Here is a 27,944-nt window from a genome sequence, read left to right on the forward strand (position 1 = left end):
GTTATTATTATTATCGATCGTCTGATCAATGCGCGAGAATCACTACTTTCTTAAATAAGAGCAATATAAATCTGAGTTCGTCAGTGTATCTCTATTGTCGGAGATGTCATTTCTCCAATTTATTACATTCAGATATTAACAATTCGTATGTAAACAACTACATTAATAAATTGTTCCTATTATCATCATTTTGCCATCTTTATTTTTTGAAGCGTTTTTCGTTGGCAATTTGCATGTCTTTTGTAGTTGACTTTAAATCATCGTGCGATTTATCGCATTTACGAGATTAAAGCGAATGTATTTCGATGTGCAACACTTGTGTGACATGTTTCTCCGTATGTTGCGTAAGTTCCCGCATATATTTGCTTCTCAAACATCTCGTCAGTACAAGGTTCGAACATCCGAATAAAGCAACATTACACATACGTCATACTATCCAACTACAATTTTGAATCAAAGCAACGGGACTTGAATACAAATTAATTTTGTCTGCGACGAGACTTTAGTACAAATTAATTTTCTCACATTGATAAACATTACAACTTATTTAATTATAAGTTTTAAAACTATCTAATATATATACGTTAATATACATCAATCTCAAATAATTCTTTGATTTTAATTTTAATAACAAGGATTCTCTGATTAAAATTTCTCTGATTTAAATTAAAATTTTTCATAATTTTAAAATATCAAGAGTTACTATACTATATTTTTTCAAATTAAAAGCAATAAAAATAAAAAATTTTTTTGAAAACTATACAGTGTACAGTTACAGCTCTGCATATTTAGTAAGATAATAAATATTTAATTTGTAATAATCATAATTTTGTATATCACTTAAATGTGATCAAAAATATTTAAACACTACATGAAAAAAATAAAGCATTAAAAAATTCATCATTTATGTAACAGACGAGATAAAATAAAACAAATTTAAAAATGCGATAACAATACAGCAATTCCGTAAAATTCCCGAGTGTTTCGTAACGTTTCGTTTGATTTGAAATGATATTAGCGTAATACAGTTTTTGACTTATTTTTCCGTCTAGTATCATCACTTCAGTTCAGCGCGTCAATAACAGATCATCCTACGTCAGAAAAGAGATGAAGTAAATAAGTACACGTCGTATTTCACGCGTCGAGGAACTTGATCAGATATTGCGAACATGCATTTACACGAAAGTGTCGTTGCAGACGCTGTAATCTAATAATTCAGGATGGCAGGTTCCGCCACGGCAGAAATTGCAATTTAACCCAATCCGCGAGAGTCTAAGTGGTAATTTCAAATCCAAATGCGCCGTCTATTTCGCTGTCGTGAGTTCGCCATGAGGCTAAAATAGAATGTATGCTGGTACGCGATAGTTTTTCAATCTCCGGCATCTCGCTGATTGAAAACGGTGGATTTTGCCCAACAAGAATATCCTATATAACTGCAATTCTTATATATTTCCGCCAGTACAAAAAAAAAGAAGAAATTTTCAAAAAAAAAAAGAAGAAATTTTCAAAACGTATGAAATGTATTCCATTGATAAATTCTATTGACATATTAAGTGAGAAAAAAGTCTGCAAGATGATAAGATTTAGTATAATCACTGCAGATATTACTATTTACAATACTTTTCAATAAAGATGATATTCGTTTTCAAGTTTTTATTTTAGCGCGTATGTAGATGTGTATGCGCGTAAATGTGCTCGTAGGACATACATACGTGCAAAAATCAGCTAAGATATTTAAACAAATTGTATTGATTCGAGTTTCAAGAATTCCGAAGCACATGTATAAATCTTTAAATTTGCTTTTTTTTTGATGATAACGAGAAATTATACATAAATGAGAAAATAAAAATTAAATGGCACCAAGTGTCAGGAAAGGGTGACTGCTGCGCTTTGCAATCTTATGAAATGGAAATGTAAATGGAAGACATCAAAACTCTTTTTAATTAAAGAGCTACCAACATCTTTGCATCACTTCAGTCCTCACCGCGCGAGTAAAAGTAATTCTTTATACGCAAGATAGCGATTTCCAAGCGCCTGTGCCTTCAAAAAGTCCATTCTTTCCTTTCTGTAGTATTTTATGCGCGGTTTTACGATAATGGTTTTTACTGGAGATCGTAAAACTGTTTTAGCATTTGTTACGAAATAAGAAAAAGTCGTCAGAATCAGTTTCAATATCGTACCGTGTAATACTCCGAGTTTACATAATTAAATGTTATGTTAATATATATCGTCACTGTAATGGCTCTTTAAACATATAATATTAACATTTATAAGAAGAAAATATAACAGATAACTCATTAAGCTCCTTGCAGGTTCGGAACATATTTTCGAGTACAATTTCGAATTCAGACATGTAAGGGGAAGATTTATGTGGCAATACTTTTCTATGTTTCCAAAGAGGAAAAGAGAGGGAGAGAAGGAAAAGATAAGATCATATTCGTATTATATCACGTGGCAAGCTAAAGGACCGTTGCTCACTGTCAAAGAATTCCAGAAATTTAATTAATTTCTCAGAAGTAGGCCACTCACTCAGCAATTCGACTAAATCATTTTTTATCCAGAATTTCGCGAAGATGTCAAAAGATGAACGATGCTGTCATTTAAATATTATACGTTTAAATATAGTTTGAGAGATATTAACGTACTTATCGCAAAATTAAAGACTGCAAGGATATTTTTAAAAAAATATTATAATATTATTGTAAGTTTATTGCAATATAAACTTATAATTTTGTAGAAAATAGAATTTTATATATATATATATATATATATATATATATATATATATATATATAAAATATAACAATTCTCAAAAAGAAGCTTTCAAAGTTTCAGAGACAGTAGTTTCGCATTTATTTCGCATTTATTTATATAATTCGATAATTTACAAAATGTGTATAATTTTATCTTTGAATTAGTTAATTAAATGGGAATTAACATCGGGACAGAGTAGGTGGACTGCTCAGGCTGTATACCGTGTAAACGTAAAGCACGAAAACTACGGCAAACGTAGCCAACGTAAATACGGCTGTTTGATATCCTGAACGAAGAGAAAATAGTCTAAATAAGAGGAAAAGAGAGAACGCTTACTGTATTTAGCGTATCGATGTAATTACGAGCAAACACGTATCAATTTAATATAAATCCTCTGTTAACAAATAACGAAGTAATTCCTTACGATAAAAATAAAAAGTATACACGATACATCTCGGTTTATGAAAACTGATTGTTTTCGCGAATGTTTCTCTGGCGCGCGAATAATATTGTTTTCGATCGTGAGATATCTGCCAACGACAAAGCAGAAGATCTCGAAATTGACGTTCATAATCTCTCACTTTCGTTTTTCTCCTCGTCAAGCTCGGATCTTTTATGGATAGCTGCCTCCGTCAAGCTGCCCTCTTCCGTTTCTTCGATCGTCGCAGTCTGTAACGAGGAGTTTTCCACACCATCTGGCATTTCTGATTTTATCGTTTCAGGATCGACAGTTTGATGCTTGATCGACTCTGCAGAAATGTACGAAATGTTTCAGAGAGGCTTCCCGTTCGATTCTAATGCTGGCGTCAATTTAGCATCACCATCAATTGCGGATGATTAAAAATTTAACTATTTCCAGTAGAAGGATTTAAATCCGAAATTTCAAAGTTCAAAATCTATGCCGCGCACGTCCGCACTTTTATTTGCACACTATCTTTTCTGGATAAATATTTAATTATTGGAGCTATCGCTTCTAGCAATTTACGAGATGTGAATATTTAAAGGAATTGTCGATCAATTCGAGAAATCGACAGCAGCAAGAAAGATATCGTATTTAATTGGTAAATCAATCTTGCTTTCCAACTCCTCGAGACTGCGGTCGATTACACGACTGACCAGCGTTCAAAGTCAGATCGTAGGTAATCGATAGACGGACCGCGATTAACCCGCATAAATACAGGGAAATTTCGGTTTAGCAATCTCCCCTCGGATTTACCTTCGTCATTCATCACGCTGACAATCGGGTGAATCGGATCGGAACAATCAGGATCACTTATGCGCGCTTTTTCGTGGCAAAGCCGTCCGATTGTATCGCGTCGCGTTTGAAATTACATCGCCGACTTAGCTTGATCTCCTCATCGCGATATAATGGCGTGGAAGATTGCGAAAAGTTTGTTGTTCAGGATGACTTCGGTAAGCGAGTTCATGTGTCTCCCTTTACTTCTTTCTTTTCTCCCTGTCTCGCTCTCCCTTCTTTCAGTGGGAGTGACCCAGAATTCTCAATTGGGTTGCCCTTAATTACTCGGGTAGTTGGCAAATTTACCCTTGCGACTCTCCACCCTTCCCCCTTAATCCGTCGCTAAGTGGAGAGGTATTTCTTTCGTATCTACTTGTTTTTGCAAGGGCTCGGAACCGGCTGGAATCGGCTTCACGTGCATCGAATCGGCTTCGGACGAAGATGTAATTAGGAACGCGAAGAAAATAAAACGATACGTTGTCTGAGAAGTATTGAAAGACTGACTTAAGATGAAAAAAAGACTTTCGCAAGCAAAGTAAGCGACCGAAATAGTTTGAATTTATGTTTTAATTAGGAAATCAAAATCTACTCGACTATCATTTTTTATTAATTTAGTATTTTGAGATATTTTAAAATTATCAGAAACAGAATGAATATCTCTTTTGAACCCAAAGATGCAAAAAAATATGTAAATAAATGAGATAGATAAGATTATAAATATTTCCAACAAAAATCTTCTAATTATGAATTGAATATATAATAAAAAATTAAGTAAAATAATACAACACTAATTTTCATAATTTTTATATTTAAAATTACATAATTTAACTATAATTAAATTACATGATTTTACCATAAATAATTCATTTTTAATTTTTCAATTGTCATGTACAAGAGATAAAAATGTCTGATTTTATTATGAGTAAAATAATAATTTTAATAATTTTGGAAGAAAATTATATTAAAGCAGAAAAGAATTATATTTAGATCATATTATATTTATATCTATATTATATTCTTTTTCAAAGCTATTTAAATTATATCCTCCATAACTTATATCTTTAAACATCTTCAAGAAAGATATTTAAGTGTCCAATTTCTAATAACTTTATAATAACTGTATAACATCAATATATCAATTGCATCCATTTGTAAAAATAAGTACCAACAATTTTAAACGATAATTTTACACTTATTACAAAAAAATATTTGCAATTTCCCGAAAATATAAAGATATTATTAGCAACTGTAATTAAATTAAATAAATGGCCGAAACTGAATTAAATTTAATTAAGCAAAGTTATCCAAGATTGGGAAAGCTTCTATTATTCATTATGTCGAAGAGTCTTACTTGACTGCCGCAAGCTATCAAAGCGGAGAGAATACTATTAAATTAGAGTTAAACGTTAATTTTCGCTTCGGCTTTTTGTTTCGAAGATCCGGATCACATAATTCTCATTGGAATTCCGTATCTGGGATTTCCCGAGGCGCATGTTGACTCTCGGCTCTCATTTTCTGACCGTCAACCGACAATTTTGGAACATCGGCTTGTCGGGTTTGGACAAGTATCTCGGGAACTGTCGTCGTTGCTTGCGGGATTTCAACGGGATCCTTTTGCGCAACTGCGACCGATTCCTCGAGAGCGGCTGCTCGCTCATCCAGATGTTTATTTCCGAATGCGTGATGCGTCACGTCGTCAGGATTTCCGGACAAATCCGAGACCACGTCGGCGCCTGATGAAACTGTCGTCCCTCTGATCTTTTTTGGATCAGTACTCTCCCCTTGTTTGTGTGGGTTTCCTAATCCCGCGATAAAATAATAGTCGTACGCTTTGATTCACTTTGGGATTGTGTGAAATAATATTTTCGTATCAGCAAGTATTATTCAATTCGAAAGGTCGCGAAACTAAAGCAGAGTGAGGTGTACCTGCAACGCGTTCGGCATCAAGCTGCCTAGCTTTCAAAAACGCATCTCTTTTGCAATTGTCCTCTTTGGTACATCCGATAATAGGCATTGTGTATTTAATTAATTTTAGAAATCGATTCGTCTCTTTCCGTTACTATTTAAAATAATATTTATATGCGACTGTCATTTTATAAAATATAATCTTTAAATAATCTATCATATGATATAATTATATATGGATTTAATATAAAATATTTTACTACTCACAAATTTATAAAGAGCATAACATAGTAGCTATTTATTATTTTGACATAATGTTTCGTTCTAGAAAAATTTATATTGATTACATTTTTCTATTTATTATATGTTATTAGTTAATATATATTTTATTAAACCTGTTTGCTTCAAAAATTCTCTTTTAAATCTATCGATTCTTCAATGTTCCTATAATTCTTATGAATTATAACTTTTTGACAGCTTTTAATTAATAGAAACAGAGATAAATGTAATAAAATGCACGTTATCTTATATCTTTCTAATACAAATATATTTAAGTTAAGCCGTGTTTATTTTCGTGAGCGTTTGAAAACTGAGCTTATGAAAGCAAAAGGAATAATGAAAATCTAGTCTGTACTAATATAAATAAATCAAAAAATATATATATATATAAATTAATAAATCAAAATATATATATATATATAAAGCAAAATTTGTGAAAGTTGCAACCTGTATTCCATATCCAACTAACTTTTAGAATAAATATTATATGATGTAAACATAACTATACATCAAAGTTCTTTATTTATCATATTATAAATAAAAAAAGTATAAAATAATATATATTCAAAATCAATTATGAATCAATTATCAATGGCTTTTAAATGATTCATGTATATATAATTAAATAATTTTAAACAATTATAAATAAAAATTTAGAATAATGAAAACACGAAATGGCAATTTAATAACTAAGATTTAATGAGAAAATATAAAAAAAAAATATAGACTTAAATCAAGACTACATATTATTATATATAAGCAAGAATATTATCTTAGAAAAATTTTAATTTTGATTTGATTCAATTTGTACAAGTACAAATATTCTATTGATACAAGTACAGATATTCTTAAATATAAGCAAGAATATTATAATCTTCATATAGAAGAGTTTTGAATTAAGCAAAAGAAACACTAGCATCAATACAAATTCTATTAAATCAAAATTATAATTTTTAAGATATTCTTGCTCCTTTATGACAATATTTATTTTAATTTGAGATTAAGTTTTTTTTCTCTGTAGAAAAAAACACGAATGCTATTGCCGAGTTAATAAGAGTGAAAAAAATTTGAAAATGTCAAAAGAATTTAAAATATAAAAAAAATCAGTCGTGCGTTTTTCTAGCATGTTTAAATGAAAGACATATCGTGCAAAGAGATTTCGGTTGTTACATACGATTAATGTCGGATCTTCAGTCAAGTCGGAGTTGTGGCAGCGGGGATCGCAAGCAAAATTCTCGAGTACATCCTTAGCGTGTACTTCGGACGAAACGGATGCAGGTAAGAGTCCTCCGGTCGTTTTACGGTTCGTCTCTTTCCATTCCATCATTCCGAATGCGCGATTTTTATAAAAGCGATCCCGGCGCCTTCAAACCCGACTTCTTTTGTGAAAAGATCGAAAAGTTTCGAGTGGGTCGTGCGCATTTCATACGCGATAAAAAACATAATGTGGAAAAATATCTCGAAAAAATGCTCCAAAGTTGGATTTTTTTTATCGACATACAATAATTGCACTTACTTAACCAAATTGATTGCAGATTAAATTCAACAAACGTATTGATATATGATACAAAATCGATTAAGTATTGGTTTGATAATTGCTTTGATTCTCACTTTCCAATATTTTCCAATGTTTTCAATATTAATTTAATATTACATCTAAAAGAAATTTAATAAATTTCGAAACCAAAATTTTTGTGAAATGTGAATCTGAACAACGTTTCTCTTTTGATTAATAATTTTTGTTTTCATCAAACCACCAAATTGTAACAAATTTCAGCCAGGTATTTCACAGATATGTGATATCATAGATGCATTTACTATAATTCCAGATTTCGAGATTACTGTTAATCTAATATGAATATCGTATTCAATTTAAACATGAGATAGAAATTAGACTGCGACATTTAGTACTAATTGTGCGGATAGACTATGCGTTAATCTATGGAGAGATTCCATCGAAATGTAATGTTGCTGCAATTTGTATAATGAATGAACTGCGAACTTTCTGCTTTCGTGTCGTATGATAGAAAGTGGGGTTGCTGTAATCTCACTCCATTCATTAATTAATGCAATTTGATTTGCATTTATGTTTGCGCTTGTGAACATTCAAAGTTAACGATTTGCAGCTTTGTGCATGCAGGATGTAATCAATCGAGGCCACGGTGCAGTGCTGCGATGATCGAAACTGCCATCGACCGATGTAAAACACACGCCCACCCGTTGTGCGACCACAATCGATTAATCGTTAATTAATTAACTATTACCATTTCGACCACTCGGATGGAATAATGCGTGAGATAACCGTCATGGTTTTGCGCCTGTAAACCAAATTCGATCCCCTATTCTTGCAAATTTCAGTCAAATTTAATGTTACAACTGCAGCGCCAATTTGCCAAGAAAAAAAGCACCTGTTACTACATTTATACGATTAATTTTGATTAATAATGCGTTCTAACAGTGAAGCTAGATATAAAATTATTATGTGTAGTCCGACATACAATGAGATCAAATATGTAAAATTAATGATTTTAACATCACTACTATCATACGTGTTATCTCACGCTGATAATACTAATACTTATTATGATTGAATGTAGATTCAAAAGCTGCCACAATTCACTCGCCCGTACAATATCAATCACATTTAACAAAATATTAATAATTATTCGCTTTATTACAATTACTAAATTACATTCCACAGAAATTATATCTTATTTTAGAGATAAATAGCAGATCTCGTAATCGTTTTTGCAAGAAAAGATCGCATAAAATATTCCCGTTATCACTGATGAAATTGCATGCTACACAATATCCAGTTTTTATTTTTATCATTTAGAGTAATTATTACGTTATCTCATTTATAAATATATTTCCTGGAAATTATTTTACAATAGAAATTACACCGTTACGTTTTACGAACCGTACCGTTCTGCCATACGTAGGATCCATACGTTCTCCATCAAAGGAAAGGTTAATGTGCCCATCCATTTAGCTGGAAGCTTTGCGAATACTGATATTCTCTCGTTAATGTTATTAAAAAAAGGGAGACAATAAAATAGCGATTGTTCGGACCGTCACCAATTCTGCTGTCATATTATACCGAGCAATTTAAATAATCGGTATCCGTCACGCTTCTATAAATATATACATTAAATATATATATATATATATATATATATATATATATACATTAAAGAAAAAAAAACTTATTATTTCAAAGATTTTGACACAAAATAATTATCGGAAAAACGATGAAAAAAAGTTGCTGTAAAAGTTACTGTAAAAAAAATAGTAGTAATATATCGAATATGATTATATCGAATATGACTCCGTTAATTTTCACGTGTTAATTTAATTTGCATGCGACTCTACGCTCTTGCATACTTGTGATTTTTTTTTGCGTCAAAGATAACGAGAACAATATCGGTCGCATCGATCACTGATTGATTAACAAGCGGCGGTTTTTGACCTGACGGAAAACGTTGCGTTTATATAATTCGTGCGAAGTGCAGCTGTCGTAGAGCGAAACGCACGGGACCAAAGCGAGCGTACGAAAATTCAATACAGTTAACGTGCACGAGTTTTAACGTCGTTTTCCGGCCGGCCGCGTCAACCCGCGATTAACGTAATTTGGAGCAATGCATTACCTTTAAGTACGCAAACGCGTACGCAAAACACTCCTGGCAACGACGACGATTGCGCAATTTTAACAAAATTAACGCGCCGAAATTGCCGTCGGGATTGCACGACAAGCGTGACGCTCTTCATTTAAACGGTATTTGCCGCTCACTAAAGACATTTCGAGAACCTACAGCTCGCGGTATCTTCTTATGTAATAGAGACACTTGAATGAGAATGCTAAAATGTAAAGTGTTTACACCCAAACATTCTTCCTTTTAATATCGTTCATAAATTTTTGACATGATGTTTTGTATATATTTTATATAAATAATATTTTTAATATCATCACACGTATCTATAATATTTAAAATGTAACGTACGAATATATCTATGTTTACTGTTAAGAAGAGAGCGAGAGACGAGAGAGATAGCTTATCTTGATGTATTAGCAATATCAATTAATATATGCAAATTTTTTAATAATAAGAAAAGCTATTTTGTAATTTATTAGAATAAAAAGGTAACATTAAGCGCTAATTTCTGATTACATACTATAATATTCTATTATTAGAAGACAAACAAATAATTTAAATTTCATGTTCAATGATTATTAATTATTAGTTCAATGATTATTAATCATTTGATAACGTTACATTCTAAAAGTGAGGTTGGTATTCCTAATCGAATTATGCTGTCAAATATAAAATAGTCAGCTGTTTTTTTTTAATAAACATATTTTTATTAGTTTTTGCTTATATAAAAAGAAAAAGTTACACGGAGGATAGAATTAATTTTTTACAAGAACGTAAAAAATAGTTTACTCTATTTATATTGTTTTTTATATAGATCAAAGCATTCTAAAAATTAATGTAATATGATATATCAGTCGTTCAATGCATTTGTCATATAACACCATGCATAAAACTTTATTTTTTTTTTTTTTTAACTATACGGTCAATCAATTTGAAATGTTAACCTAGTTCCAATTTAAATAATATTATATATAATTTTAAAAAAGAGATGAAAACCTTTTCGATCGTAATTCTTTCTCAATTTGAATATACGCTCGATCGTAATTCGAGAGACGTTCCATAAGCGTCGAGAGACGTTCGATAAGCATACTCAGCGAACAACGAAATGCATGGCCTATCGATGTTTGATCGTCGACTATGTGAGCATGGGTAACTGTGTATCGAAGGAGTTAATGAGGATGCAGAGCCGTGGCCCGCACAAAGGAATATTCATAAGCAGGACGTCGTATCACGGTAGTGCAATAAATGTTGAATTATCGGGCGACGGGCAAGCCGTGAACCTCTCGGGCCGCAAATGCGGCGGTATGGCGTTTAGGATGTGCCGCAAATGCGGAGTTCACCGTTCGCACGACGCGATATCCCGCCGCCGCATCTCAGGACCGATTAACGTGGAGGGTAACTTCGAGATAATTCTCCGTATGCGCCCTGCCGTTGACTACCCCCCTACGGTGAGACGAGAAACAGACGTGCAAACGTACAAACATGCCGCGCACTCCAGATACGTTTATGTCTGGCTGTTTCGCGATGGAGCACGTTGACAACAAGCGTTGTCGTTCCCGGAAACGCTTTGGTGAATTACTTCATCGACATATTGCGTGGGGCGATTGTTCCACGAAATAGAAATATTATCCTTCGTCCCACGCGATTTTCGCGTGTCCACGCGTGTGAATAGCTTGCGCGAAATTACTAATCATCAATGCAAATTGAAACAGCCAGGTTATAATAATGTCTCATGCGGAAAATGAAACAGCTTAAAAATAAACAGCTTTGTTAAACACGAAAAAGAGGAAGAAAAATTTTGTTAATCAAGTTATCTTTTTTTACAAAAAATTATAAAAACTTGATAAAAAGTTGCAAGACTTTATTTTAATATATTAATGCGGAAAAAATAAAAATATACTGAAAATAATTTTATTAAGTCATTAAAATAATTATGCAGAATGCTTAAATATGATAATCACGCTGTAAAAATTTTTTTATAAACTTGAGCGACCTACAAAAAAAATTTTTGATGATCGAATAAAGTTATTTTCAAATTTGTATCTGACCAACTTTTTTTAGAGGGATACTTTAGTAAAACTTCTTCTTTTCGTGAATAAATTCATTCGATTTTCCTCTTTTTTTCTTCGCAAAATTTTCCTCCCAAGATTATCTTCCCCTACAATATTACAATAGTTAAATACTTTGCGAACTCCACGTGCTTAGCAATTGCAACTTCGTGTAATAGTCGCTATAAAGCCGGCGTGAGTCCAATAAAGCCGTTGCCTTGGCTAGACCATCGGTGGCTTAACGATTACGAAGTAGCGGCTACGTGTTCTTAAGCCGGTGTAATGACATTGCGACATTGCGGGATGCCCAGCATCGTGGTCGTCATATATTATTCAGACGCATGGACCAGTTCGCGCGCCATGTCGCATGTTGACTGTTACGATGTCGTGAACGTAATGTCGACCCCGCCATCCCCAACTTGTTTTAGTCCCTTTTTTCTCGATTCGACGCACCGAACCCGAGACCCGAATTTTGCGACGTCGAGTTAACTCGCGACAGCGGCGTAATTTATCTCGCACGAGATATGGGCCGTGAGTTAATTCCCCAACTTCTGCAACGTGCGACCGATGTAACATGCCGAAACATGCCGTGAATCGCGATGCAACCGAAGGAGGGCCGATCGAACGAAGTTAGATCGTCTTTATCGTCGACGTCTAGCGTAGTAATCGAATTTTTTTGTACGACTCGTTTCTTTTAACCGTGGAAAACTGGCGGAACCTAGTTATCAGCAGAAGATGAAAATGTAATTTGGCGGATGAAACTTTTAGCGAGAGCGTAATACTTTCTGAAACCTGTTTTTCGCTTTTCTGAAAAAAGGCCGCGAGCCTGACCGAATCATGGTTAACGGACGCAACGTAATTTAAAACATTCACTTTGCGTGCATCGCTCATTCACTTTTGGCAAGTCGAAAACGCGGACTCACTGTACCATCGCGAAACAATCGTAAAAATATATTTCTCCGTTCCGCCATTGTTGGTGAAAAAAATTCTAAACTCCGAATAATACATCTATGGATTATCTCTCTCTCTCTCTCTCTCCCTTTTTTTTATTTATAAAAAGAGACAGACTACTTGAAAAAGTCTGTAAAAATTTTTCGAATAAAATGAAGCATTAAGATTGCTTCATGCGAGATTAGATATCGGAGAAGAAATTCTTAATTTACTTTTCGCGAACAATTTAATCTTTACTACAATCTCTTTCATACCTTTCACGTCTCTCTTTCAAGGATCTCTATATTGCGAATAACGGCTTCCAAGGTTTTCGCTTTAAATAAAAACTTTATGCTGTTGCGTTGTAGCTCGGACTTTTATGCGCGCTCTCGAGGGTGATAAACGACGATGATGATCTCGATCCTTCGTTCAATACATATTAATTACTTACGGAAGGGTGGACCGACGGCACAATTACCGAGGTTCCGCAACTTCACTCCGGCCTAAAAGGGTTAGACCTATAATACCATTAATTACTCTCTTCACGAAACGTGCATTCAATAACGGCGTTAATTACATCTCCTCCATATCTGTGCGAGATATTCATAATAAAATCACGTGATTCATCCTCTTGATAAAAATTCAACGCGGCGTCGTACGTTGCCGTTGTCCGTCTTCGGTTTATCTGAGCCAAGAGAGAAATTTTCTATTCGAGAAAATAAAATAATAACAAAGTAAAACCAACTGATATATAGAACTGAATATATAGAATATCCTTTCGTGTAACATAATATTAACATGCATTTTCTGGGTAACGTAATTCTAGCGTTAGCGTTAGTTTACATCTTTATCGGTTCAATTACAGATTCATCAATATGTGTATCGCGTTGCAACGTTGCCAGGGAACGCAAATTATAGGCAGGCAACAATACGAGGCTAATTTCGAATTGTGGTAATGGCCTCGGCACTTTAAAGCTTTGAAATCAAATTCAGCACACTCGCCCTCGCGAGTTTTCTTCCGCGGTTCGCCCCAAATGCATCTCGTACGTGCACATAAGCATAAGCGTAACGTTTCAAAGCTTATAGTTTAAACTAAAACTGTATCCGAGCTGTGGCCGAGGTAGTGCTCTGTGCCAACCTATCGAATAACCACAATTGCGCGGATCGCGTAATTCATGCTTGTAACCATCATATTTCCGATTTGCGATACTTGCGCGATGTATGTAATTCGCATGAATCGGTCACGTCAGGTTTGTTATCACGAACGCTGACATTCGCGACGCAAATATAAGCCGGTAAATGATAGAAAAGCTCTCTCTCTTTCTCTCTCTCTCTCTCTCAGCTTTCTTGCCTTGAAAATATGTTCTCAAATGTTTAGGATATATTTTCTTTGAAAACTTTGCGAAATCTTTTATACAAGAAATAATTCTACAACTGCCGCGACTTTCCTTTTAAGTCCTTTGATAAACGTAATAAGCGAAAAGTATACAGCTGTATGTAGCCACGTATTGTTTATAATGCTTGGTTGCTTTATAAAAAGGATTCCAAATTACATTATTTATGAATTATTTTAATAAAAAAGCTTTTTCACGCAAGAACGATCTTGTGTTTTAAAATAGTTTTAAAAATTTATCAACAGAAATCGTATGCATAAAATAACATCAACCGTTTCTATTATTTGTATTTCTATTAAAAATAATAAAAAAAGTTTGTTTATATATATGGAAGTTTTATATTACAACAAAATCTGTAAGTAAAGAATATAATTTTTTATTCCTACTCATATGTTAATTTTATTTCGTGGATTTTATCTCGTTCGAATCATAATTTTAGCTACTATAATTATAATAAAAAAAAATTACGAAATTTCTCGTAAACTTACAACATAAGTTATTATATTGATTCAGTCAATTTATGAAATATGAGTAAAAAATAAAAAATACACAAAATTTCGTCTACTTTGAAGTCAAATCTATTTACCGTAATTGAGGAAACCAAATTACGGTCTCAAACTTATTGCTTCAACATTCGCTCAAGTAGTAAGAGTTTCTTTCGGACTACAAGCACGCGAGTCTATGCGAATTCTCTCTTCGAAATGCACGAAATATAATTTCAAAACTTATGCCTTAAAGCTGCGCCCGTCCTTGAGCAATGAAGCTGAGTAACGGCCGCTCCCGAAATTACAACGTCAAAATTACTGGCCTAATATATCAGAACGCGACTGACGTAATTAAGGAAATTGATGTTGCTTTGCCCTTGATTGTTCACAAAATACATCGGTTAAATTATGACGCCGCAAACTCCACGTATGTCGGATGAACTTTGAGCTTCACGTTGAACAGTCTTGGTAATCTCAAAGTACGTGAGAAGAGTTTCTCTCAACAGATCGTACATTACACGTAAAATGTAAGTCCGTACCACGGAATCTTTCCTGAAGAAGAACTAACTCCAAAATTTGTCAAAAAGTTTTCAAGTTTTGATTGGACTATTGAAAACGCTGCTATGCGGCGTGTACTAACGTTAGTCTGTTAGTCTGTTCTATATATTTATACACTATTTGCATGTATCAAAAAACATTGTAAATAATTCTAGTCTCCTAATATATTCTCTCCCTTATAAAAAAATATAATATTAAAATTAAAAATGTGTTATATTAAGAATATAATATAATAATGTAATAAAAATGTAACAAAAATTTAATAATATAATATAATAATAAATGTAATAAATATAATAATAAAATTAATATTTATGAAGTTGATACCACTCTACGGGGCGAAAAGGATTTTGATCGCGTTCTAATTAGTTAAAGCGCAAAGTGCGTTCGTCCGGCGGAAATGACTGTTTCTCGGTACATCGATATTACTATCGGCATTACTATCGTAATAGGATGGGGTACATAATTAGTAGAATTAATATTGATTCATACTACAGCCATACGGCCGTCCGTGGACAAACATGGGTCAATGCACTATCAAAGTTCGTGTTAGCGATAGATTTATCGCTTCTCGATTTACCCTTGTTTGCCTAATTTCATAAAATCATGCCACCCCGCATTTTGCTCGCAGTTTCACGCTTTGCCTTCGGGCTGCCGATGCCATCCAATTATCTTAACTAATCTCGCAGAGAGACCCAGTCGCAGCTGAGCAGTTTACAACGATACTTTGTTCTTATTACGTACGATACGCAACAATTTAAGTAAAATTTCCTTTATACAGATATACAGAGGGAATGCTCATAAAGGTGCTTATTTTTCTTTCATCCTCTTTCTTCAAAAAAGAAGTATTTCAAATAAGTTATAAAATAATTTTAAATAGAAGTCACGTGTTTTTAAGTGAAGCTTGCTACGATCATCCCATAACTTTGGACGTACTTTTGAGAAACGTTCATGATAAAGTTTAATCAAAACTTTCGACAATAAAGTTCCGAACTTTGTAATAATATAAAATTATCAATATGAAATTTTGTTAATATCTTAAGAAATTGTTCGATATGATCAATTTATAAAGGAAATTAAATACCTGTGTATATATTATGTGTGTATATATTATGTAATATACATTTTGCAGATAACAAATAGTAAGTACATTTTATGATAATATAACGTATATATAGATAATATATATAGATAAGAAGCATAATATAAAAAAAGCTTTTTTTTAGAATGTTTAAAGAATATAAATTTAAGAAGGAGAACTTAAATCAAATTTGTACTTTGTTATATATTTTAGCAGGTTCAACAACGCGACTATAGAAACGCGATAAGAATGTACATATATAAGTTCCACGTATATCGACTTAGAGTTTTGTTTACATCTTGTTAGCGAGAACTTTATTTAGACAGTCGCTGGAAAACTTGTAATAGCTTTTACTACGGTCTTTTTGTCCGTGGCAAGGCGTGTAGGTTTTATCCTTTTTTAGTACCTCTCCCTCCGTAATCTTCCTATGCGTATAATCCTTCTATACGTATTTCGTTTTCAGGAAAGTTACAAGAGATTAATAAGCGCGTTTTGTTTCACAAGTTTTAAACACGCCTCTTTCGGGCAACGAACCATGCTTGTTCTAACGAGGGTTGGCTATGCGTCGTTATTTCCAATTAACCCTCATGAGTGTAATACTCTAATGAACTATTTAATGGCAGGCAATTAAAAGTGAACTTCGCAGACATGGGCGACGTGGTCAGGTAAAATCACGAGAGTTTTGCAGCAATCGTGCACAGAGACGAACAATATTCGTACGAGCAGCATCTAAATCGTCGCGAGTACGAAGCATGTAAAATGTAAACTCCCGTGAACTCGTTGACGGCTATGACCGTTTAATGATAGTCAATTGTAAGGAGCGCCTGAAACATTCTGTCGTAATTCCGACAAATTAGAAAACTTCTCGAGTAACCGTGGAGCCGTACAGATAAATTGTTGACAGCGCGCAGCGAGCGTTGAAAATGCTGAAATTTGATGAATTATTTCAGCAGACCCCTCAATCTCCAAATATTTACATCTATTCATTAATGATATGTTTTTTAACGATATTTACCTGAATAAATTTTAATTTTTTTTTAATTTTATACGCGTGTTTTTTTTTTCATATTCAATTTATTTCCTTTTGTTTGTCGTCCGCGATATAGGTCAAAGCAAATCCGATAAATCCCCAATTATTATGTACAAGGGTAATAACGGCCGCAACTCCGTAACGAGATTTCACGTGGGCTAAAAGTGAACGAGTACGGAGTTAGAAGAAATTCTATTGCATTTCATATTTAATCGCCGACGCTCCCGCTTAATTCCACAGGGAAAATTGCAAAAGTAAAGAGCGTGAGGGTCATTACCGTACCGTCGTCCTGCTATTTTATACTTCCGCAATCTTACAGAATTACATTTATAGTATTAATCCCCATTTCGCAATTTCGAGTTCCACGTAAATAAGATTCCCTCTCGGGATGCATTGAATATAAATTGGTTTACAGGAGTACATAGAAAATATACGTAAAGAAATTTGATAATAGTAACGATACGATATTTGCCTTAGAGCATTTCCCGGTAAATCTTATGGCAGATCGTATCATTTCCCTTTGAATTACAATTGCAATCTTGTTTTTTATGTTACACTGAGTCGATCGATCTCATAAAAGTGACTTTTTAAACCCTTATCGTAACATTTCCATTATTTCGTCATTTTTACGTAAAAACGTTTCCTGTGTACAATGAAATTACTTTTACAATTTCTTATTTGAATATTGATAACTCTTTTAATCAATATGGCTTCGTATTACGAGAAAATTTGTCAGATTAACGATTCCGATAAATTCCAATATCGTTGTCAATTGCGCTAAATTAATTTTTGCGATGTTAAGTCTATTTTAACACAACGTACGTAAATATAAAATCTTAAAATATTCAATTTACGTGCACAATATATTTCCTTTTTTCAATATATTTCCTTTTTTCCTTTAAATTTCAATATCCTATTTTCTTTACTGAATTAATATTTAAAAGCTTATTTTCCATGTTTTAAAAGCTTATTTTACTTTAAGATAATTGAATAAAAGTAGAACATAATTTTATATATAACAATTAAAAAATGATCTATTTAATAATGAAAATTATTAATTTCATATTGAAAAACTTGATATTAAATGTAGAAATGAATACATATATAAAAATACATGTATTAAAAAAAAAGATATTAATTACTGATGATTACTAATTAGATAATTAAAAATCAAGTTATGATAAAATGTACGGCACGAGTCTCATGGAGTTAACAAATAAATTTATTTGTTGTATCATAAATACGTTATGATTGACATTTGATCGACAAAACAGATCAAAGTGTGCTTTTGTAATATTATAATATTAAGTCAAATTAGGTTCTTATTATGGTTTTCTATTTCTAATTTTTCTAAAACTAGACTCTACAGATGCGCGCATGCGCGTTATTTATTTTTTTAAACAAAAGAAGCAAAAATTATTATAATACTCTGTTACATTATTGAGAAGATATTGACAATATCGACCACAATCAATCGATCTATGGAGATCTATCCGATAGATGGCGCAAGCTACGTTTGCACGGCGGCGGCATATCGCATTTCAAAGAGCTTATAGTACACGTGTTCACACTTTTTTAGGGAGGCAAAAAAGATGTGAACATCTAAGCAAAAAACGTACACGTTTTTTTCACGGTTTTTTTACGAGGCGCACCTGCTGATTTTTAAAAGGCTATAACTTCTTTAAAAATGGACGTAGAGACATGGGACAAAGACGAATCTTCTTCATTTTGCATTCCGCAAATGTTTATGTTAAATATATACATTCTTATGATGATACATATTATATGTATATACAGAATGCTTGAATACGCTAAAATAAAATATAAAATATCTCGTAAACTATTGATTTTTTGACATTTGTATCTTAATACTTTTTTATTCAAAATAACTAAAGAAACCATATCGCGTAATAAAAAATATATAATTCCATTAAAAAAAAACTACAAAAAATTTCGACAGTGGCGTAAATATAAAACCTTAAAAAATTCAATTTTACGTATACAATATATTTTTTTTTTCTAAATTTTCAATATTTTTTTTTACTAAATTTAAAAGCTTATATGTGAGATAGTTGAACAAAAGCAGGATATATTATATAATAATTGAAAAATTATCAATTTAATAATAACATTGGAAAATATTTAAATGTAGAAATAAAGCATATATATATATATATATATATATATATATATATATCAGAAAAAATATTAATTACTAATAATTACTAATTAAACATTTAGAAATTAAGATATGAGAATGTACGACATGACTCGTCATAATGTTAATAAATTTTTTCCTTATATGGAATTTATGATAGATATTATCTTAATAAAACAGATCAAAGTATGCTCTTGTAATACTATAATATTAAATCAAATTAGATATTTATTCTCCGTGTAACTTTTCTAAAAAATAAGCTATGTATGAGAAAAAAAAACATAGAGAGAAAAACATCTTAAATAAAAGATAAAACCTATTTAAATTAAAAAAACAGCAAGTTTTATAAATATTAGAAAGAGAAAGAGAATATATATTATATATATATATATATATATATATATATGTTCAATATGTACAACGTTTAATTAAACAATTTCTGAGTTTATAAAATAACCTTTCAAAATATTTATAAAATATTTTACACATTGCAAAATATTGATCACAAAAAGTTATATTTCTTTTTGTTCGTTTTTATTTGTCCAATATGCATACGACTGTATATTGATTGCAATAAGTAATAATAAATAACGTTTCAACGTTACAATAAATAATAATATTTGTCGATAGACAGGTAATTATAGAATATATTTCTTTCAGGTTTTCAAATACATCATTGTTTGGCAGCATATTATCCACTTTGTCGTTGTTAGAATTCAAAGTGCCATGAAAATGCAATTTAGTTTCTTTCTGTTACAGAGGAAAATTTAATTTCTTTCTAGTACAACAATTGACATTTCCATTAACTTTGATAATATTAAGAATTGTGAGATACAAATATAAGATTTTGCATATGTGTTCTTTCTATGACTTATGATCTATCATAGAATGAACACATTTGTAATTTTAAGAATATTGTTTAAAGTCGACATAAATATTAAATATAAAATTAAATATGAGTGCGCGATATTCTCGGATATTAATTTTCATCAAATTCTCACGTCATTACGTCTAGAAATTTTTCACAAACATAATGGAGGAATAACGAGAACGCGTTCTGGGCTCCTCAACGATCTCCGACCGTCATTAAACATCAATCCTGTCGGCTTTCCTTGCTCTACGAGAATCAAGGGATTTACAAACCTTCTAAAGTGGATCTTAATTGGTAAAGTAGAAGCCTTAATTGTAACAAATGCTATTTCTACGTTTTCAATCTTCCGTTACTGAGTTGTAACTAAATGTAATTAAAATAAATATTAATAACGCGCGCGACTGTGTGTGTGTGTGTGTGTGTGTGTGTGTGTGTGTGTGTGTGTGTATGTGTGTGTATGTGTGTGGGGGGGGTGTTTTATGGAAACCCCATAAAAATAGATTAATACATGAATAAAAGTTTATTATCGGATAAAAAAGGCGGAGATATAATTGTAACGATAACAAGACGATCGTAAAAAGCATTATTTTACTCCGTCACCGTTGTAAAAAATTGATACAAAAACGCACGGGTATGTTGATGTATAGCGTATAGAAAATAAAATAGACATACTTTGACGGTGAGACAGAAGATATAAAGCCATAAAGTAACGTCGCAAAATATCCTAGTAAATATCCTATACTTTATGGTAATCGAACACCGCCACAAGGAGCTTATCTGTACAATAGAAGGTCTCTCCGCTATATCTTTCATGGTTCTGGCGTATCTCGTGCGGCACAATACCAAGGGAAACTACGAGCGTCGACGCGGTTATTGTCGTAATGGTGCGCGTCGCGCTACCGTTTAGCGCGAAGGAAAGTCGTGTTAACCCGGGAGTACTCGCGTGAATTCGATTAACGTTAACTCTTTAGGTGCGAACGTCGTTTATGTACTATGTACATTCAGCGAAATTTTGGGCTAAGCAATCACTAAAGGCCTCTTAATGTTAATTCGCGACCACAACGTGTTATATTAATTCATACAGATAATTATTGCAAACAATATATCGTAATTATGCATTTCAATTTGCTCGCTGATGATTTCAAAGAAGCAGATTAAGCCTCGGTCGAAGGCATGTTTAAATCCTTTAACGGGATTTATGAATCGAAATGTATTTTGCATTTACGCAAAATATTCCACAATCGTAGTACAATATTTCAATAGCATATTCCAAAGAAATTAATTAAAAAAGTTTAAATTATATAAATTTTAAAACGTCTATCGCAGTTTTCATAATAAAATTTGTATTCATGAAATAAAATCAAATTAATTAATATTTAACAAAATAAATTAATTAATATTTAATTAATAAAATAATTAACAAAATAAGCTGTGAATGATTAAAATAAAATTAAAATTAAAAAATATAATTAACAATTAATTATTAATAGAACTTTTTATTAACTAAACTATAACTATAAAATTTTTTATAGTTCTATTTCGTTTATGTTTATGACATGTTACTCAAATATTATTTAAAAATTATTTAGGGAAAAAAACTAAAATCACGTCTTAATATTAATAAAATTTTTTCCTATTGTATCTTATATTAATTTAATTTTATTTCATGTAAATACAATAAATATAATAAGCAATTTGTAACTTCCGTTGTTTATAAGATATAAATATCATAAAAAATATATAATACAATACAATAAAAGTTTATATTTAAAAAATAAGTGTAATTTATTTTCTTAAATGATGTTTTTAATGCTATTTTTCTTGAAAATTTTATTACATATAGCTGTGCATAAGTGAATTTTTATATGCATAAATCGTCAAATGTTATATAATTTAGAAATAAACATTGCTCTGATATGTTATAATATTCACAAATTCATTACCTTTAAATAAAATAAAGCATTTTTGTCATTCACCTATACAGTGTGCAGCAGCAGAATTGTATCACATTAATCTATAAAATACAAGCATCTATAGCCAACGTAGATATGAATATTTCAAAAAGTAATCATCATCAGCATATATTAAATATTTCATTTGTTCCTTTTTCAAGCGGATGTAATAAAATACACACTATACATAATCCTTCCACAAAAAAGATTCTCTTTCTTCTTAATTATAAACTTTTATAAAATCTTGTAAGCTTTTTCTCTTTAATTTTGATATAAATTTCAAAATAAACGGAATTTACAATTTTACAATTCGTAAATAACAAAATAAGAAATCGATAATAAATTACTTACCCCCAGGATTGCTCCGTCAATGCCTGACGCCTCTCTTAGGTTTCCTCCTCCCTTCAGGTTGATGGGGTTCATTGCACTCACACACCACTCGCGAAAACGCGTTTAATTAAGATCGCGCGACACTTTGCACGACACTCCCGAAGGTAAATTAGCACAAGAGGCGAATTTCGGATAGTAGACATGAATCTCGAACACATGCTGTATAAATGCTGGAATTACGTTACTTGATACAAATATTGCAATAAAGAATAAATCATAATTCCTAATAAATTATACTGGAATTCAAGTATTAATATTAAGTAAAGAGCAATTGTAAATGTCAGTGTAACAAAATTATAATTTATAATTCATATAGTTTTATCATTACAATAATCGCTGCGAAAAATTAAGATATATAAAAGCTTTTAATAAATAACCGTCATTTCGACTGGCATCGTTATATCGCGGAGATTAATATTCGCCTTTTCTTATCGCGATCATTTTTAGGAAAGTAAAACGACGACACGGAACTGCTCACTCCGCACAACCTGTTTGTTCGAGAGCTGGTATGCGAATGATAGCACGCGGCAACTTTGTATACACAACACGCGCGGTGGCCTTGTTGCGCATAACAAAGCCCAAGGTTACATGCTAACCGAATTATTACTGTTAAGATTAAAAAATACACATATAACGAAATGTTCACACCAAATATTCAATCTGTGCTTTATATATAATTTAAGTTATAATTATATAATCGGACAACATCTAATGCTTATCTAAAAAATATATTTACTTTTATTATGATTGAAAAGGTGTTCGTGTAAAATAATATTTATTATTTTAAAATTTATCAAAAGTTTGTCATTTTTGTTTTGCGTTTTAATAAATGACGTTTGTAGTTTTAATAAATTAAGAAAATATAGAGTTTGCCGCGAAAAATGTCACCCATCTTAAATATTTGAATTTATTAAAATCGTATAATTTTTCTTGAGCTAAAAATTTAATAAAAGAGGAAGATAATAATAAACTAGTTTTCATCCTTGATCATGCAAAGATAAAGTTTGATAAAAATCATATCAATCGTTTTTAACTCAAAAATTATTGCAATTTTGTGATATTATATTCGGTTTTTACATCTTAATTAAGCGTCATACAAAGCATATATCTAAATATTATGAAATATATATGGAATACTTTGCGTATATAAAAAATTATTAACAGTGAGTTAAAATATATATTTCAATAAATTAGAGAATATCAATAATCAGAAATATGATTATTATGTTAATCTCTAAATTATTTCATTTTTATAATATAATATAATATTATACATTTCCCTTCTCTTTGTTAATATACAAGTATCTAAAAAATATGTAGTAAAATTTAAAGGACAGTTCCATAATAATTAACAGCGGTAATGCTGTAATTATTTTCCTATTTTTTTTTTCTATTATTTGCACGAATTGTTACAATCTGAAAATCAAGTCAGTTAAACGAAGAGAAATCTATTTGCGGTTAACCTTGTTATCTTCAATCGAGTAATTCTCCAATAAAAAAAATAAGAAAAATATATTTTTTTGAATACAACGATAACATATTGAATGGCATAAATGGAAAACGAATATGCGCACGACGGGGCGATTATTCGGTTCACGAGTATTCTCGGATTGAAGTGACCGTCACTATGCCGAGCGTGCATTCGCTTTTATGCCAGAACGCACCATCGAATCGCGCATTTTGCGGAAAGCACCGTGCACCAAGCGGCCCGGTGAGTCGTGAAATAACGAAGGTGTAAGGGCGGAAATGCGGACGCGGCGAAACTGCGATGCGGTGCAATTAAAACGGAGCTTGGACGCGGAACGAAGTGTCCATTTCCTGCTCGGCGTTAATTGAAAATGCAGTTATTTATCATGCGCGATGGAACGCGCTCGGGAGAGATCCGAAAGGGCCGAGGGAAACGATCCCTCGTGGCACTTCGCCAAGCCGTAATTCGAACGACTTGGCAAAAAGAGATGAGCTCCTATTTTACTTACTTTGGGAGATACAACAACAAATCTGTTGTAAAAACTTTTTCGATTGCATAAAAAGTTGAAGTAGCCCACTTCGCTGTTTCAAATGGTAGATTGCATTTTATTTTATAAATTTGCTTATTGTAAATTTTTGTATTTAAAATAGTGTCGCGCGATTATTGCTTTTCTTGCATCCGTAAAAATCCTTTTCGCGCATGTCGCACTAACTCGAACTAATTTGTAAGTTTTAGAAGTGAAATCTGGGGAAAGACATGCGCGAATGTTAATTGCACTTTGCGCTTTAATTTACCATATTCGCGCACCATGTTCGAGTATCTAATTGCCACCATTGCGTAAACGTAGTGCATAAACTTTGTGAACTTTGCGTATGACTCCATTTTACGCGTCAAGTGAAAATCGTAAATCGCGTTTCGTGCCGTAAAATGTATCACATGTGCCGAATTATTTACAGCCACGAGCCAAAAGATGAATATTTTTGTGAGTTTTCGCTTCTTCGCGATATACTGGCGGGATCGGAATAAAGTTTCATAAAATACGACGGGGATTCGAACGCGTCGCAATAAAAATCGACGCTCTTCGCGTATAAAAAAAAAAAAAACGCCGGCAAAGATCTTACTTTGCTTTCGTCGAACGAATTCCGTTTGGTATATAAAAAGTTAAACGTTACGAGCTAATGCAAAGTGATGCATGCGAGGAATTTGAAACTCGACTTACCCTGAAACTCCTTCCGCGCCGCGCTGACAGAAGTGACGATGTTTGCGACGTGACCCAACACCGTTGCGAACAGTAACAGACCGAAGAACAGCTGACCAATCACAAAGAGATATTCGCCCTTACTTCTCGGCCTGGAAAGAATAAAGGGAAAAATGTACGAGGTATTAAAATGGCCAGCTAATGTGTGCATTTTTTGCTTCCACCATTTTCACACGATAATTGAATAATTTTTATGTGAGAAGACAATCTTACGAATATTCCTAAAAATTTCTGAATATATTCTGATATAAAAATATGACAATATTAAACTCTCTTTTAATTTTCTAATAATTAGATATTCTTTTTTAATTCTCTAATAATTAATCATTTATTACCCATGTCACTGTTTCGAATAAAAGTTGATTTTAACGAGAAATTCTTTATCCGACACGGAAATGTCTCCGATATTTTTTCTTCCTCACACGTGAATTCCTTTGTTTTAAATACGTCAACAAAAATAGTGGACTCATTTATTCACATCGCGCATGCCGATTCTTTCTCGTTTTTTGATTACACGGTTCTTGATCAAGTCTAGATAAAAGAACATGACTTCGAGCTTTTATTCCGCATTCACAAAAAAACATTTTTATAATTGAAATATGTGCCTGTCTTAAATATAAAATATAACACGTTCTGAAAATGCGTGTAACAAAAATATGTAAATGAAACTATGTAAACGAAAATTAAAACAAACGTTCAAACTCGTTCAAAGAAAATCGCAGTATAATCGTAATGCATTTTCGATGCTATATCGCGGAGGGAATCTAAATACTGCAAAAAATTTATCAATTTGGTTATTGGTTATTCGGCTGTTTTTCTGATGGTTTTCTTCTATTTGGGTGGTTTGAATATTTCGCATACACATTGTCATCGATTTTTATCAGAGCTGCATTTTGCGAGCGTTGCAGCGCAGTGTTATAACAGAGTAGCGGTGACGGTTTGTCCATCGCTTTTTATTTAAAACTGCACGCAGAGCATCGTCACATGAATACGTGGGTATTACGCACAAAACGTTATGCGTGGTTAATGATACCGTGGGAATACTGGAAATTCGAATGATATAAAAAGGTATATAAATAGAAAAAGAAATAATCGTTATTCGAAGTCTCTCGTAACTGCGCGTTTTATACACTTTTTATTGCTCCATATGCTGCACCGATTCAAGAATAAATATAGTTAATAAATTGCAATAGTGCGGAAACCGCTTCCGTAAGTCTTTACGATGTATTTTAAAGAAATTTTGATTTATGTAAAAAGCAATGGAATCACGAGACTATGATTCACATTGTTACATAATATGTTACGTGATAGCTAAAACGACCAAGTTTCCTTTATGTATGGTCAACGGAACAAACTTATATATCACGTATATTTCATTTTCTACGCTATTTACAAGATCAAATGTATCTTGCCATATAAAAGTGGAGCAGCATGAATAAAATTTGCTTAAACGAATAAAAGCTTGCATATATGCAAATAAGAGAATTTCATATGATTTTTCGAGCACTGAGAAATGCCTGGTCGACGGTAAACTCGCTCTAAATTTTCTTGCGCAACCCATATAACATACACGTCGGCGCATAAATAAATAAGTAAATACCTGGGCAGATCACCAATGGTCGTTAGGGCAAGAGTGCACCAGTAGTAACTCTGCAGATATTGCTTAACAACGTCCGCCGTCTCGGAGTCGCTGAACACCCAGTTCTTACTGCCGAAGCCGTTGTTCTTATAAATAATGTGATAGAGGCACCCGTTCCAGTGAAAGATCACTAGTAAATAATGTATCAAGGAGGTGGAGCGAAACAGATTCGGGTAGTTTGTGTGTCGCTCGGTCCTGTCCATGAACGCCCAGAACCTATGTCAGAGATGGAGAAAGCGGGTCGAGAAAATTGGCGGAAATTCCGGCGGTCGCGGAGCGATAAATTTTGACATTCCTCTTAGGATATTCGCGGCGAGAATCACGTGGAGCGAACGTTCACGCGAACGTGGGACGAGCATGTTTTTAATCATCGCACATACGACGACGGAGGCTCGAGAGGCTCGTCGTACCTTCAACAGGTTAAAATATGCTCCTATTCATTCCTTTTTCAATTGTTATTTACGAGTGCCGGGCGAGAGTTCCGCTGTCTGTGCAATCCCGCGATTTATGGTCCAGCGTGGCGCCGCGATTGTAATGATTCTGATCAATGATTTATATTGTGAGCCGCGGAAAACACGGAAAAAGTAAAATACCAGAAGACGCACACGAAAATTTTCCTCGCTATTTTTAATTCACGAACTTAAGTTAAATCAAATATAAACGAAACTTTGTTGTTCCGCACAAACTACCTAATCTATTGATCGATATTTCAATAGATGAGATAATTTATGGTTTTAGCGAAATTGCTGAACATGTCAAATAGAATGTGTTATTACGTTTGCTATATGTTTGCTTATGTTTGGCTTCCCTTTAGTTCCGACCCCTTTTGCTGTCTCCGTAAACATGTCCATGCC

General features: G+C 32.6%; 1 protein-coding gene across 9 annotated transcripts in view; it reads right to left on the bottom strand.

Moving 5' to 3' along the window:
• LOC105431733 (cyclic nucleotide-gated channel alpha-3) overlaps positions 1–27,944 on the bottom strand; it is a 162,127-nt gene that overhangs the window by 46,663 nt on the left and 87,520 nt on the right. For all 9 annotated transcript variants that reach the window (XM_089075213.1, XM_089075210.1, XM_089075212.1 and 6 more), the window contains exons 8-9: positions 27,052–27,306; positions 25,413–25,543 (exon numbers count right to left, since the gene is read on the bottom strand). In XM_089075213.1, coding sequence (XP_088931339.1) covers positions 25,413–25,543; positions 27,052–27,306 — 386 coding nt within the window. The remainder of the gene's footprint in view (positions 1–25,412; positions 25,544–27,051; positions 27,307–27,944) is intronic.

Source organism: Pogonomyrmex barbatus, unplaced genomic scaffold (assembly GCF_055798465.1).
Source record: "Pogonomyrmex barbatus isolate J1 unplaced genomic scaffold, ASM5579846v1 scaffold18, whole genome shotgun sequence".
Taxonomy (NCBI): Eukaryota; Metazoa; Arthropoda; class Insecta; order Hymenoptera; family Formicidae; genus Pogonomyrmex; species Pogonomyrmex barbatus.